This window comes from Meleagris gallopavo, chromosome 2 (genome assembly GCF_905368555.1).
Source record: "Meleagris gallopavo chromosome 2, MGAL_WU_HG_1.1, whole genome shotgun sequence".
Taxonomy (NCBI): domain Eukaryota; kingdom Metazoa; phylum Chordata; class Aves; order Galliformes; family Phasianidae; genus Meleagris; species Meleagris gallopavo.
The window spans coordinates 16,347,036-16,361,747 of NC_139405.1; the positions used below are offsets into that span (position 1 = coordinate 16,347,036).

The following is a 14,712-nucleotide window of genomic DNA, read 5'->3' on the forward strand; positions in this document are numbered from 1 at the left end:
TTCCTGTCCCTAAGCTGAACTCCTCCGAGGCCAAGAGGTGATACTGCTTCTCCTCAGTGGCACTGCCATTGCATGGGCTGGATAGAAAAGGAACAGTCTAAAAGATAGCATGTGCCATGCATTGTTTGTAGTCCTACAGCCAGGAAAACTACACCTGATGGATTATCTCCAGTCTGGCTGCTACGTTTGCTCATACCCAGAGGCAACAAATGTGTGTGCTGTCTATCTTGGCCTGGCTGGTACTGCTGGCTAAGGCTGGACCAAGTATTCATCAGCTACAACAAGAATATACCCTACCATTGCAGCATCTGGTAGAAGAGCAAAACAAATGTTATTTCACCTACCTATCTTGGGCACAGTCTGGGGTACAGCTCTATTTAGATTAAAAAAAAAAAAAAATCTAAGTAAGCAGTTTGCTCTCAGAATTTGCTCCATTTCATAGAGGGTCACCAGCCATTTGAGGATGCTCTACTCTTCTGAGTCTCTCAAACACTTTCCATTCTTTCTTTACCAGAGCAACTGCAGAACCCACCTGGGATAGGCCCTGTATGGAGAAGATGAGCCTTGGTGACAGCCAAAGTCACTGGGTGCCAAACGTACAGTGCAGTGACCATGCAATCATCTGGTGCTTATGGCAAGGTCTAAACAACACAATTAGCAAAGGAGTGATGAGTGGGCAGAATGAGTACTGGTAATTTCTTGCTACTGGATGTCAGTGAGTCTTTGAGAGGCCAAGGGTTGCTGCAGCAGGAGTCTCCATCATCTGAGTCTGCAGGTGATAGTGCCTTCACTCAGCCATGGGCACAGCCACACACACCTAACTGAGAGGGTAGAAGTGGAGTAAGGGCTTCCTTCAAAGCCCACAGACTTCTGGGCTGTGTTCATCAGAGGTACAACAATGCCTGGACAAATACTCCCTGACTTCTGTATCCTGAGCCAGAAGGGTCTCAGGGAGGGCACAGTGCTGCAGTTGCCCGTGAGATATCTGAGTTACTGCAGGGAGGTGAGTCCAGCTTATTATTTTTTTGCAAAAGAATTAGGGGCTTCTTTTCCATCTCCCTTTACTTTCAGATAGCAGGTAAAACAAAGAGCTGACCCCAAAGCCATGTGTCTGGTAATGTTTCTCATGCCATTTCTTCAGTTTGTCAGGGTCCTGACCCTGACCTGAACCCTGACTCTGCTGCTTGCCCAAAACCATCAGCCAGTCCGGAATGAAAGTACTGAGCAGAACTAGTTTCAGGAGGGGCCTTACAAAACATCTCTCATTGTAGCTTCAATTTCAGAATGAATTAAAGAAAAACATATTCAGAGAACTGCTCTCAAATCTTTCACACAGACTATGTCTCTTGGCCTGCTGGGAAGAGTGCTGTGTGACACAATGTCCATGCCTGAAAGTCAAGATGTATGTCTGATCATCTTCTCAATTCACAAAATGAATTCCTCTGCCACAGAAGGGAATGAGGCCAGTTTGACACAGCTTGTTCTTGACAAAACCAGGCTGACTTGCTTTATTTCTTTTTATTTCCTAAATGCATGCAAGTCATCTATTTGATTACTTGTTCCAGGAATTGAAGTGCACCTGACTGACTTACAATTCCTCTCATTTTCCCCCTCATTAAAGACAGACAGCATGACTTATCCTCCAGGCTCTCCTCTTGGACAAGGCTCCAGCAGGACTCCTCTCTCAGTGGCTGAGAATGAGGGAGCCTTAGGAAGGGGAGAATTGCAACCAGCCTCCCCGGCTGCTGCCCAGCACTCTGCCAACCAACAACACAAGCATGGTTTGCAGCACAGGTTCTGCCTGGAGCCTGTCAAAAAGGAACTGATCCCCCACTGCATGGAAATCCAGAGCAAAAGCCCTCCAGCACATTTGTCTGGGATATCACATGCTTAGATTGTCCTTTAGCCCACCAAAAATCCCATCATGGGGATGCATGGGCTCAGCCATTTAATGGTGAGGAAAAGTAGAGGTGGGCACTGCTTCAGTATCTTTTAACTCCTCCCCAGCCAAATGCAGACTCAAGTTTCAACAGCTTACAGCTTTATCCCAGTGCAGAACAAATCACAAACAACTTTTTTCTCCTTTTAAGCAAACCAAACCCAACCAAAGCAAACTATTTTGCGTAGCAGTATTTTTAGATGAAATGTCTTATTTCTTGCACTTGAAACCTTGTTTCATTTTTTAATGACTCTGTTTTGGTGGGGTTTGGTTTTGCTTTGTTTTGTTTCAACATGAAAACAAAGACAAAAAAAAGACAAAAAAAAACCAACAACAACCCCAAACCATTTTACTTCATCCTTGGCATGCTGTTTGATTCAAGTGAGCACAACTGGTCACTTCTGTTTTCTGCTTTGACTGAAAAACTACATTTTTTTTTATCCTCCATTAACCAAGAGCTGCTTTACTTATCCATGATTTCCTCTGCGTTGTAAAGAAGCTTATAACCTAACTATTTAATGAGGCAGCAAGAAACTGCTGAGGGCTGCAACTTGTTGGGTTATATAGAGCTGGTTATCATGAAGCACACAGGTTCCACTTTCTCTTCTCTTCTCTTCTAGCAGAGGGAACCAGATGAAGCTGTAATTTTTTCCCTGGCAATCAACCGGGAAAAACAGGTGGAGCCTCCTCAAAGTCAGCTCTCTGCTCAGCTTACCTGTGTCTGTGCCATACACAAGCAGGACTATGGAGAAAGGTAAGTCACAGTTTTAGCTGCAGCTCTTTGAACAGGTGCCTGTCACTGCAAAACTGGTTTTGCTGGCAGTGCCTGACATGCTGAAGATGTCCAGCAGAGCAGTAGCATTGGTATGGTGTGTGTAGGTACAAACAACGATCTGATTACAAACATATTGGGCAGGTTCCTAGAGCCATTCCACTGAGAAGGACTCATTCACATTTTATCCTCAACAGTAGCTCAGGCTACCCCTGACACACAGATGCATCTGAGATGAAACCTGGCAGCTGGTTTGCACAAGAAAGCAAAGTGTAGTGCTGCCTGTGTCCTGAGGAAAGCCTTTTGTTTCACTGGCATTCAAGTTTTTAACAACCAACTTTTGCCCTGTGTGGGGATCGCCCTGAACTCAGCCTGCAAACTGAGGCTGGCTCAGAAAGCAGCAGATGGTTTGGCAAGTGGGTTTAACCCATGGGTTTGGCAGCTGAAGATGTGCCTGGTCTCCTGCTATCCTTTCAGTTTCGCTCATTTCGTTCTTTGCAGATCCTGGGAGTTTCTTGAGATCCCCCTTCCTGCTCCAGCAAAGGTCAGCAGAGATGACCACGTGGAGCCCTTTCAAACAAAATGACAAAAGCTGATGCTAAGATATTCTCCTTCAGAAGCAGCTACTTCTATTCTCTGCTGTGTGATTGGAAATGATGCTCCATTTCACACCAATCAAAGTCTTTAGCAGGTAAAGTGATAGAGTTTGGGTTCTAGAGTGGTAATATGTGGTTAACCAGTTGGATGACCTAACTTCAATGAAAGACTCTTCTCCCCCCAGACTAATGTTTCATATCATCAAAGGGCGAAGGAGAGTTCCTTCCAGGAATAGCTCAGCAGTCCAGTTCAGCCTAAGAACTTGATGAAACATAAAAAAGAGCCTTTGGATAAATGAATCTAGGGAAGATGGAAGGTCCTAGAGCATCCCCAGGGCTTTTCTGACAGACAGACACTGTGGGAGAGGTGCAGCTGGGACTGTGAAGGAAAACCAGTGCAACCAGGGAGGAAGGGCCCCAGTCAACAGAGCTTGCAGTGCTGAGGTCCTCACTCCCTCTTGCATTTTTAATGTTTTAGACAAGAACAGAAGATTCTAAACTTCATGGTGAGATGCAAGCATCTCATCCAGACAAGCAACAGGGCAGCCTGGGTATGAATGTCCCTAACCATGCCACAAGTTTCTCACCAGAGAAACTCTGCACCCTACAGAGCTGTGTGGGGACTGTAGGGGCATTAGTTGTGTCCTAGCAACATAAGGCAGATGGAATGGATATTGCACTGTACTTACTTGCAAGAATGACCATGTCCATTCCCCAGAATATACTCATAATCCAGCCGACCATCACAATTGCTGTCAGGATCTGGATCAATGCAGCAGCAATGTTCAGCCAGAAGACACAGCATATGTGCCTGTCAGGGAGGTCAGTCCGGGCTCCACACAGCACAGTGAAAGCTGATACAAACGTTCCTATGGAGAAAGTAGCCAAAAAACATACTGAAGCCACAGATTCATGTCAGATTTCTTCATCTAAACCCACTTTTCAGAGCGTCTTGCTCCTATTGCTGTAGTGGATCTGCAAACAATATACAAAAGGACAAATGGAGGCACATATTTTCTCCACAGAAGCTTTAAAAGGGAAACTTCTACCCAGACTTACAGCACTACTGGCTGTACAAAGCAGTACATCTCCAACATGTCCATGAAAATTCAGTCTGAGGTATTCTCCTGAATACTTCTCCAGAAGGAGCATACCTAAAAAAAGGTGCTGCTGAGGCACTGCAGCTCAGCGTAACGCTCCCCTGAGTCACAAACTGATACCTGGGATACCTGTTTAACAGAGTAGAAAAAGCTAAACTGATGTTCAGCACTGAGTGATGCAGACCCACCGGAGCCAAACTTCCAAAACTTCCACACACCCTCAAGATTTCCTAAAACAATTCAAATGAATAATAATGCATGTATGAAAGTAAAAGCTGGGGGGAAGGAGAACACATCAGAAATTACAAGATTTTCCCTGCATTTAGCCCATTGGATGAGCCTGAGCATTTATTTGCAGCTGATGTTCTGTTTCCATGGATAGCTGAGAATACAGTTTGGGGAGGACTCATGGTACCCACAGCCAACCTGCAGCAACACACAGCATCTGCAAAGAACAGAAGAAACTGCTGCTGACACCTACTGTGTATGAGCTGCCGGTCAGGAGATTGCATTATCTGATCTAAGTATGCATTTCAACACTTCTTATCATTATACATTGTCTTTCTATTGTTTTAGGTCGAAATACAGCATTGCCAAGGTAGGTACAAAGGTGTGTGGTTTGTGCTAGATAACCCAGATCTCTGAAAGTTTCTTTGGTGAATATTTGGAATTACAAACCTTGCAGAACAACATCCAGTGGTTTTTAAGAACTCGCCCTTTTCTCTTTGCAAGAGCAGGAGCATGTGAATGACCTCTGAGATGCAAATGAGTATGCTCATCTTTGATGTACACCGATGCCTTACTGAACTTTTGGGAAGGAGAGCGTCACTTGGCTTGGATGCAGGTGGCAGGAATCAGGATCAGTTTGCATCAGTCCTGCAGACTGCAGCAGGCAGACAGAGCAGGAGGTTCTGCTTAGGAACAAAACAATGCTGTCCTGCCCTGCCGGGATGGTAGGACAGATGCTCTCTGCTGCTGCTGTCATCTCAGTGGGTCACAAGGCGAACAGGCAGTTAGTAGGGTAGGAAGTCTGCCCACAGCCTATTTTTAATCTCACCATCTTCTGCAGCCTTCAGCTCAGCATACTCCTAACACTCCATCGGCTCCCCAAACCCACATGCTTTCTTGCCACCCGTCTCTCATCCTCCCACCCGCTCAGTGCTGCAGCCAGCACACAGCAGCCATGCTGCAGCACTGCAGCAAGGTGCAGTAGGAGGCAGCCCTGCAACCCAACGCTGCTGGGCTGGGAAGAAGAAAAGGGGGAATGGCTTTAATCCCAAAGGGTGTTACATCAGCCTCCCTGCTACTTGCTGAGAGAGAGCTCTGTTGTTTGCTCGCTGGCTTTGGCAACTTCCATGTGGGATGTGAGTGACGTGGCTTAGTGGACATGGTGGACTAAGTTAACTTAGTGCCCTTTCCAACCTTAATGATTCTATGATCATGATTACCCCAGATCTCTGTCCTGCTTTCCCCACCTTATTTTCTCTCATAGCTTCTTCAAACTAGAAGGAGGACTGGAATATTCCCCAGTGCATCCGAAACAGTTCTCTGCAGTTACAATGCAGCACAATCTGGGATTACATAGGGCAGGATTGAGGTAGGGTCAGGAACTGGGTGTTCATGTTTTCCCATCAGGATGCCAAATCTTGCCAAATGGCAATGCATTTCTGTTTTTAAAATGAAAATGAAAATCTGTCCCTCTCACCTTACCTTTGCTCTTCCAAGATGTGTTACCAAAAAAGGTTGTAAATGAGCAATAACTCTTAAGAAACAGCTTCAATTCCTTCCAGTGAAGCTTTTAATATTTTTACATCATTAGAGTGAGGTGCTGAATTAGCTGATGAGTCCCTTACATACAGCAGTGACTAAGCTAATAATATCCAATCTCATTCCAAAGGGAAGAAAGCAAAAAAGGCAGATAGGTGTCTGTGTCTGGAGGGAGAACTGATACAAAAACTGGGGTTTTCTCAGGAGCCTTGCCCTCTAGGTTCCCATTCATACGACTTTCCTGCTCATGGGAGCCAATGCATTTTCTTTACTAGTTATGATTAATTAACATTTGGGAGGTGGTTGGCATTTTTAAATCAAGAATTGAGACAAGCCAGCAGATATAAAAAGGAAGCAGCCTTCTTCTAATCAACATAGTTTCTTTCTGAGGAAAAGCATTTTATCTATGTTGCACCAAAGCTGAGGAAAATGCACTTCTCAACCTCAGCTTCACTTCAAAACGTGAGGCAGAAGAAAGTCTTAAGCATATTTCTCTTCCAGAAACTCTCTTGGCTCCATGTTTCCAAATATGGTAGAGTTTCCAACTGGAAGCACATTCTTGAAGAGGAGGAAGAGAAGCTGCATCTGCTGATGCTGTGTAACCACACTAGTTAGGGCACCCTGCCTTCACCTCCTTATCCCAGCTGAGGGATACCCACAGCCTGTAACCTAAACTGGGATTATGTTGGCCAGTTAAACAAACTATCCAAAAAGATCTCAGGCTATGAATGTAACAAGTGAACACAAACTGCTAAGGCTGCAAGTAAATGAAAACTAAAAGTCTCTACAGCCGTGCCAGCATACCATGAGATAAGTAAGTGATATGAAGCATTTCTCATATCTACCTAACAGAAAATAGCCCAAACCCAGTGCAATCTGGCATTACTCTAAACCATGTGCTTTCTCTATTTAGCTCTGAGTAGGAGCTGACTGCACTAGCAGACGTGGTTTGCTTAGTTCCATGGGTGGGAAACAACAGGATAACTCAGAAACTGAGGTTGTGGGGAGGCTGGAATTAGGGCCGGGGCTGAACAGAGACACCTAGCACGTTAAGAGATCATTTATTTATTTATTTATTTATTTCCTGTATCAGGAGAAAATGCACAATGAAGACAACACACCCTGTGAATATCTGCACCAGCAGAGGAAAACAGAAGACCCATGAATTGCTGGTTTTCTGGTCTTATGCTGAGTAGTAAGTGAATCATGCATTAATACAACCCCTGTGGGGACAGAGGGGGAGGTCATGAAGAAAGGACATCAGGTGTCACATAACAAGTCTGTAAACTTAGCTGAAGGGCATCAATGCTCATTGCAAGCACTTGGATGAGCCAAACTGCTTGCCTGGAACTAGCAGTAAGTGCACACAGCCGGGCTGCTGCAGAGATATCAGAGGGAAGTGGGCTTCCATTCTGAAGCAGCCGTAGACACTACCAAGAAGGGAAAGACAAATGAGAGTAGCACACACAGCTGCTGCTAGTCAAGCTCCCTACCCCACAGAAGTATGAAGGTTGGAGCTAGGGAGGGGTTGAAGAAATATGTTTTCCTTTTCCCTTAAGTTTGGGAGTCATATAAGATCATCTTTTGTATTACTGTGAGGAAACAGGTAGTAAGTAGCTCTTTTTCTGGATTCCCAAAGGGAACAAACAACTCATGCTTTGACTGAGGATCTGGATCAAGGCTCCAGGATGCGTGCAGCTGCTAGTAAGCACAAGTACAGGGAGGGAGAATAGGGAGAAGAATGGCATCTGAGGTATCTGTGGGAACAATGAAGGCTGCAGGATCGATGGTGGGAGATGTAATTAATGAGTATGTCTTTTGTGGAGGAGGAGAGATATCTGTATTGTGCCAGGGGAGTGCTCTGTGTGGGGACATGTCTAATGTGCCTTTGAATTTTTTAAGTAAAATGATTATTAGCTGTCATTAAACAATGTTGGCAGGTGTATGAGGCAGATGTTGTGGATTTGCTGAAAAAGAGATATGCTGCTTCTTTCTTGGGTAGGCCAGAAAAATAGCACAAAATGAATGATAAATTTTGCAGTTTGCTTGGTGTTATAGTGACTGTTTGAGATATCTGGAGATTCTGAGTGGCCTGAACTCATTTTATACTCCAGTTTGTAAGGAATCATTTCAGTTGGGGAGGCCTCTCATTATTGGTGACACCAATTAAAATCCTCATCTGTAACCCTCTGGATCATGATGAGGGAAAGGGAGCTATTAAAATTTGCAGCTATCTGTATAGAAAAGACTGCTCAAACCAATATGCCTGTGGCCTTCTCAACACTAAGTGATCTGGGAGAACTGAAGCATTCCTGTAGCCACTATGGTCTGTCGTTAGTGCTCAGCCCAGGGCACAGACATCACCACATATGCAGCAATTCTTCCCCCATTAGTGGGTGCTGGATGGGCTTCTTTTGGTGTCTAAAGAAAGTAGAGGTGGCAAAACTACAATGTGAGGCTGCAGCATCAGTGAAATGTGGGAGTCGCCTGCAATATGACATGTAAACTGAGTGTTTGTCTGTGGTATTCGGTAAGTCCTTCCCCTTGCAATTCATTTGAGCCTTGGAATTAATGTAGTGCTCAATGCAATTATCCCCTTTTCTTTTATAAGTAAAGGTATTTTAGCCCAGTACTCTGAAAGCAAGCCTGCATACGGTGAAAAGGAGCTAGAACAGATTGGTGGCTTTCCCAGTTTGAGAGGGGAGAAGAGTGGAACCCATGGACTGCTTAAAATAATAACAGGTTTGCTTGGTCCTAGTCATCACCTTTTAGAACTGACAATCCCAATCCAAAATTCACAGGCCAAGCATAATGAACTATGAGTAAGCAATGCTGTGGCCATGAGCTGTAACGGGGGAAATCAATGGCCTGAAGACACCTGGTGGCAAAGTGGCTCGTGGCAAATGGGCAGCACTGCATGCAGAACCCAGGCAAGGAAACCAGGAGTGGTGGAGTAGGAGAGGGAGAAGAGGAAAGAGTGGAGGCAGGCAAACGTGACAGAGCCTAGATGTTGCCATGGAGAGCAGCTCATGAATTTTCCTCCGTGGCCTGCTATTAAAAATGTATTGCTGAGCTTCTGTCAGCATGTTTTGTTTTTTTTTCTCCTCCTTCCTCCTAGGAAGGACACTTGAAGTGATTCTGACTCTGTACAGTCCTTCTGGACTCACTGCAGACAGAAGTATACAGTAACTTGACAAGTGAAAGCTTGTGTTTGTAGTTTTTGTCTCCACAGGGTTTGTTATGGCTCCGTCTGCACAAGGTGGTCTTGATGAAGAGTTTGCTTTCTGGTATCCCTAACTATATGAAAAAATGCCAGGCACACCCCCAAAAAGTTGTATGTTCATGACTGATTACAACTGCTTCACCATGTTTAATATCAGCTCGTGCTTTGTGCCCGTTTTATTAGAAGGTTTGTGTCATGTGGTCTGAGCAGACTTGACAGTATTTATCTAGCATCTACAGCAGACAGCCCACGTGCAAGATAGCTCTGCTTTTGTATCAAAAATGAGAATTTTTTTAATCTTTTGCAAAAAAATAAAACTCTGTCTTTTCAGTAGAGCTAACAGAAACTTTCAATAACAGGCTGCAACCAACTTTCATCAGCAGCTTTCCTGTTTGTTTTCTTTAATTCTGCAGTTCTGCTACATTCTCAACACTTAAAAACAGCTGTCTTAATCAGTAAGAAATTTCAAACTCCTGTATTATCATATTGTTTAGTTCTGTTAGCTTAATGCTTTAAATTAAGCCTGTGCTTAGGGTACTTGAAACTGAAATTTCTACTGAACTGTGCTGCTGGGCTCTGCTGCATAACCCTCAGCAGCAGAACGCTCCTCAGGCTCCTGCCAGAACTCTGCTGTTGAGCTGTGTGTCCAATCTGTACCAGCCCAGATCTCAAACTAACTTCCTCACTTTGATAAAGTAAAGTGGTCTTGGAACTGCCACTTCTGTTTTGAATAGCACATCGTAATGGTTAAAATGACTGGAGAGAAATTGATTCCCAAAAGGAAAGGAGAGGTGAGGAATTGTAATCACAGAATCATAGCGGTTGGAAGGGACTTCTGGAGATCATCTAGTCTACCTCTCTGCTACAGCAGGATTCCTAGAGCAGGCTGAACAGGAATGTGTTGAGGTGGATATTGAATGTCTCCAAAGAAGGAGACTCCCCCATCTCTCTGGGCAACCTGTTCCAGTGCTCTGTCACTCTCACAGTAAAGTGGTGTTCATATGGAACTTCCTGTGTTGCAGTTTGTGCCCATTGCCCCTTGTTCTGTTGCTGCACACCATTGAAAAGAGCCTGGCCCCAGCTACTTGACTTCTTCCTATTAGATGTTTAGAAGAATTGATGAGATCCCCTCTCAGTCTCCTTCAAGCTGAAAGGTCTCTCAGCCTTTCCTCATTCAGGAGATGCTCCAGGCCCTTATCATCTCTATGGCCCTCTGTTGGACTCTCTAGAATATCCCGTCTTTCTTGACCTGGGGAGCCATGAACAGGACACAGCACTCCAGATGTGGTCTCACCAGGGCAGAGTAAAGAGAGAGGATCACCTCCCTCATCCTGTTGGCCACACTCTTTGTAATGCATCCCACTGGCCTTCTTGGCCACTGGTGCACACTGCTGGCTCATGGCTGCCCTGCTGTTCTCCAGGACACCCAGGCTTCCTCTGCAGAACTCCTCTCTAGCAGGTCAACCCCTAGAATACTGTGCAGAAACATACATGTACAAAATTAGAAACGTGTAATAAGCAATACCTACCAGCCACATTCACAAAAAAAAAAGTTACTTAAGCTCTCCCCCACCATGTTCCCATCAGAAGAACAATCCTTTGCCATACTTCTAAGATAATGTACTGCAAGGAGAAATTCTTCATCACTCTTAACTGATGCTCAGATCAACTCCAGAAACATAAACCTGTCACTTGTTCCCATCTTCTTCCTGATGCAATGCTAACACCTTGCTAACAGTTCTCTTCATTTCCTGCCATGTGCTGGCTCCTGATGGGACACTTGAGAATCCCTGGCTGCCCAAGCAGCACCATAGCTGTTGGGTACACCTGTGCTGCTGATTGTGGTGGTGCAAAGAGATGCTCTGCTGGATATAAGCAATTTGTAATGCAGGTACAGCCAGCAATTTAGCAACTGTAGGTTGATCCTCATATATAAGACCTTGGCCTGTTTCTTATTCACAGCTAGACAGGCTTGGTGAAAGCTAATGCAGATCTCCAGTAGTGCTCTGCATTTTGAGGCATGCATTTGCAGGCAACAGGTGTCTGCACATTACAGACAGGGAGGTCATGTCAGTTATTCCCCTGCCAGAGAAGGGAGCTGATATGAAAAGGACCGAGACAGTGCAGCCTTGCTTCTGCATGATACTACTCGCTTTTTTTAATTTTGCTAATGGAATTAGGAGAGGATTTTCTTCAATTTGCATCCTTATTAAGTATACCAGTATTGAGAGGAATAATGCAGTTGGCTTCCAATTATAACAATAAATATACAAGAGAACAAAAGGCATCACCAACTTTTATGGCACAGGGCTCTTTTCTTTGAGCTCTTCTGCCTTAAGTGGATGCAGTCATGCTGTTCTGTAACTTCAGTGAGCAGCTCTATTCTGTGGAAACAGCTATTCTCAGTTGTTGTTTTTTTTTTCTGCTGCCATATAGAATTTCTTGTATTCATGCCATTCACTGTTAAGCTGGTTGTTTATTTCACTTTGCACTCCCTTTTCTCCCCCCAGCCATGCAGGAACATCAGTTTGTGCTTGGCCAAGTCTCCCCCATTCCAGGTTGCTCTGCAACCACCACTGCAGGAGCTCAGGGTCCAAGTACCAGAAGAACCAAGGAGATGGAAACAACCTTTCATTGAAATCTCTAATTTTAAAGATTATGATCTTAATTCACAATTCTCAAGCACCTCCTGAAATCAGTTTTCAGTTTTCTTGATGTACAGCCAAAAGCCAAACAAACCTTGAGCCATTCAGTTTATTGCTATTGATATCAAAATAACTTGGATGTGTCTTTTCATCCGGAAGTTACCAGCCTGGAACCTTCAAAAGCAGATGCTCCGGAGATGGCCCCTCCTCATTTCAGAGCGGCCCTGAAAGCTGTAAGGAGAGCTTTTTGCTTTTCTCGTACCTTCAGTTCCCAAAGAATCCTGAAAATAAAAGCTGTCTAACAGTGAAAAATAACAAGAAAAATGCAGCGATTTCACAAGAACTCTGAGAATGTCTCTCACCAATGAGCTTAAGTTCATTCCTAATTGTCTATACCAGGGAAAGCTTATCAGACACAGAGCAGAAGTCAGGCATCTGTGACACTGAAATCTCAACTCCTAGCATAAGGTTCAAACTGGCACTCTTTTACTGCATGAAGACAGATCAAACACTCACTTGTTTTCCTACCTCTGCCTTCACACACAGTTTAAATAAGTGCCAGTAATGCCCATCTCAGGGTGCTCTAATTTAGCAGGAGAAGAGCAACAGTCTAAGAGCAGTGTAAAGGTCTATCTGTCCTGTTTGTCTGTACTGAATCAAGCATCCACAGTTCAAAGCCAGTCTATACTCTTGTTGCCTCCCCCTCTGCTTTTCTGATAACTGCCTTGCAGCTAATTGAGCTCCTTGAAGCTACCTAACAGCAATTGCTCTGCTTCTGTGGAAGAACCCATTAACTACTGCCGAGATGTACTGAGCAGTGAGTCTTGTCTTGCTGCAATACCCTGGAGTCCTTAACTGTGAAGACAAATCATGTTAATTAGGGACTACTAAGACATAAGACAGAATTAATTTTGTTAGAAAGTTAGATGGGGAAACAGAACGATTAGAGGTTTTGCTACAGAACAAGATAGCTGAAATGGAGGTGTAATAAATTGCACCAGCCTCCAAAAAATCACAGCAAAGTAGAAGCCATCTTTCAAGCAGCAGAAGAATGTAGAACACAAACATGACACAGGTGTTTGGATGCCTGCAGTGATGACAGGAGACAGACGCTTTTATACAGAAAACTCAGTGCATACATTTTGTGAGCTGAAGTGTCTCAAGTGGGGACTTAAAGACAACACGGTAGAGTTGCACTCCATAGCCTGAATGTGTGGTCTTGCTCCCAGGAGTCTGAGATATGGTTTGGGAGACCAGAATTCAATCCTAGCTTTTTTACTCAGTCCTGCTCAAATTTACTACCACTTGTCAACCAGTTCTGAACCTGTGGTTTTATTCCTATAGTAGCATAGTTAGGATGTTAATTTTACCGCTTTCAGTTATTTCTTAACACATTTCCAAAGAAGAACTCCTGAACTTTTTGAGGCTTCTTTACTTTTAATAAGTAAGATGATATGTGATAAAGAAGCATCTGTTTAATTTCTGTTTTCTCTCTCCTCCCCATTTCAGTTCTCATACGTAGGAACCAGAGTAAAACTCTATTTTCCTAGCAGCCATCTCAAACTATCTTGACTTCTGTAGGGGAACAGTTTATTTCTCCAGAATCATATCCTCTTACCACCACAAAACTAACAGCTCTTGAACATAAGAAACTTAATGACTTTCAATTTATTCTTGAGACGCTATTCTCATTCTTAAACATCAGATGCAATTATTCCCATAGCAATTGGTACTCCCAAGGAGAAAGCAGAAGTTACTAATTATGTCAAAACAGGTGGATGTTAAGTACGCAACTCCAGCCCTTCGATGTTGCCCTCTGGGTGCATGCGTGCTTGTATCTAACAGCTTCTGAATGGAGGTACCTTTGTTCTAAGTTGAATAGCACCTTATATCAAAGTGTGCTATTGCCTTAATAGAAATATTTAAAAGGAATATTGATTTGGATAAAATAATTCCTTCAGTATCTAGCTACTCTTTCGTCTGAAAACAAAGCTAATGGGAAGAATATTGCTTAGCTGAGCAGGCCAGAAAAGCAGATAAGCATTAGGTCCTGTTCATGAGCTGAATTCTCTGCAAACAGCCCATGTCTCTCTGCCAGCCAAGATGCCTCTAGCATGGTGTGGGTATGCAACTTGCAGGATTTTGCATGGAGACTTTTCTAAGGATGTCCCTCAAACAAAACAATTCACCTGAATATGCCCCCTGGGTAACATCATCTCTAGGAATTCTTATATTTCCAACTTGAGGAATCGGCAACTAATTTACTCTGATTTAAGTTATAGGACAGACTTACTTTCCCCTTACAAAGTAACTTCTGATATTAACCATCTAGCTACAGGTATTTGTTATATTAAAATGCATACACTTTTTCAAAATACAGCAAAAGTTTGAGTTTCAAGTACCTCAGTGTAGCAAGGTATTATCCTGAGTGAAAATAGGAAAAGTAGTGCCTCATAAAATAAATCGAGGATATCATTGTTCAGAGGTTAGAGAAGACTTGCATGGAGTGGGATATACCGAGGTAAGTGTTATACGAAGAGAAACTGGAAACTGTCATAGCTTTATCTATTTTTTATTCTCTTTTTCTAATTCTCATGTTGAATAGCTTACAATAAGGCTAGACACAGCAGTAAAAGTATTTAACTCTCCTGTGTAAGAATGTTAGAAGCA

General features: G+C 43.7%; 1 protein-coding gene and 1 long non-coding RNA gene across 3 annotated transcripts in view; one reads left to right on the forward strand and one right to left on the reverse strand.

Moving 5' to 3' along the window:
* The window catches only part of STUM (stum, mechanosensory transduction mediator homolog), a 39,398-nt gene that overhangs the window by 5,351 nt on the left and 19,335 nt on the right, over positions 1-14,712 (reverse strand). For both annotated transcript variants that reach the window (XM_085219129.1, XM_085219128.1), the window contains exon 2: positions 3,997-4,176. In XM_085219129.1, coding sequence (XP_085075255.1) covers positions 3,997-4,176 — 180 coding nt within the window. The remainder of the gene's footprint in view (positions 1-3,996; positions 4,177-14,712) is intronic.
* LOC146544878 (uncharacterized) overlaps positions 3,217-14,712 on the forward strand; it is a 43,740-nt gene continuing 32,244 nt past the window's right edge. Inside the window, exons 1-3 of the long non-coding RNA XR_014881892.1 lie at positions 3,217-3,402; positions 4,766-4,931; positions 7,268-7,369. This is a non-coding gene — a long non-coding RNA (uncharacterized LOC146544878). The remainder of the gene's footprint in view (positions 3,403-4,765; positions 4,932-7,267; positions 7,370-14,712) is intronic.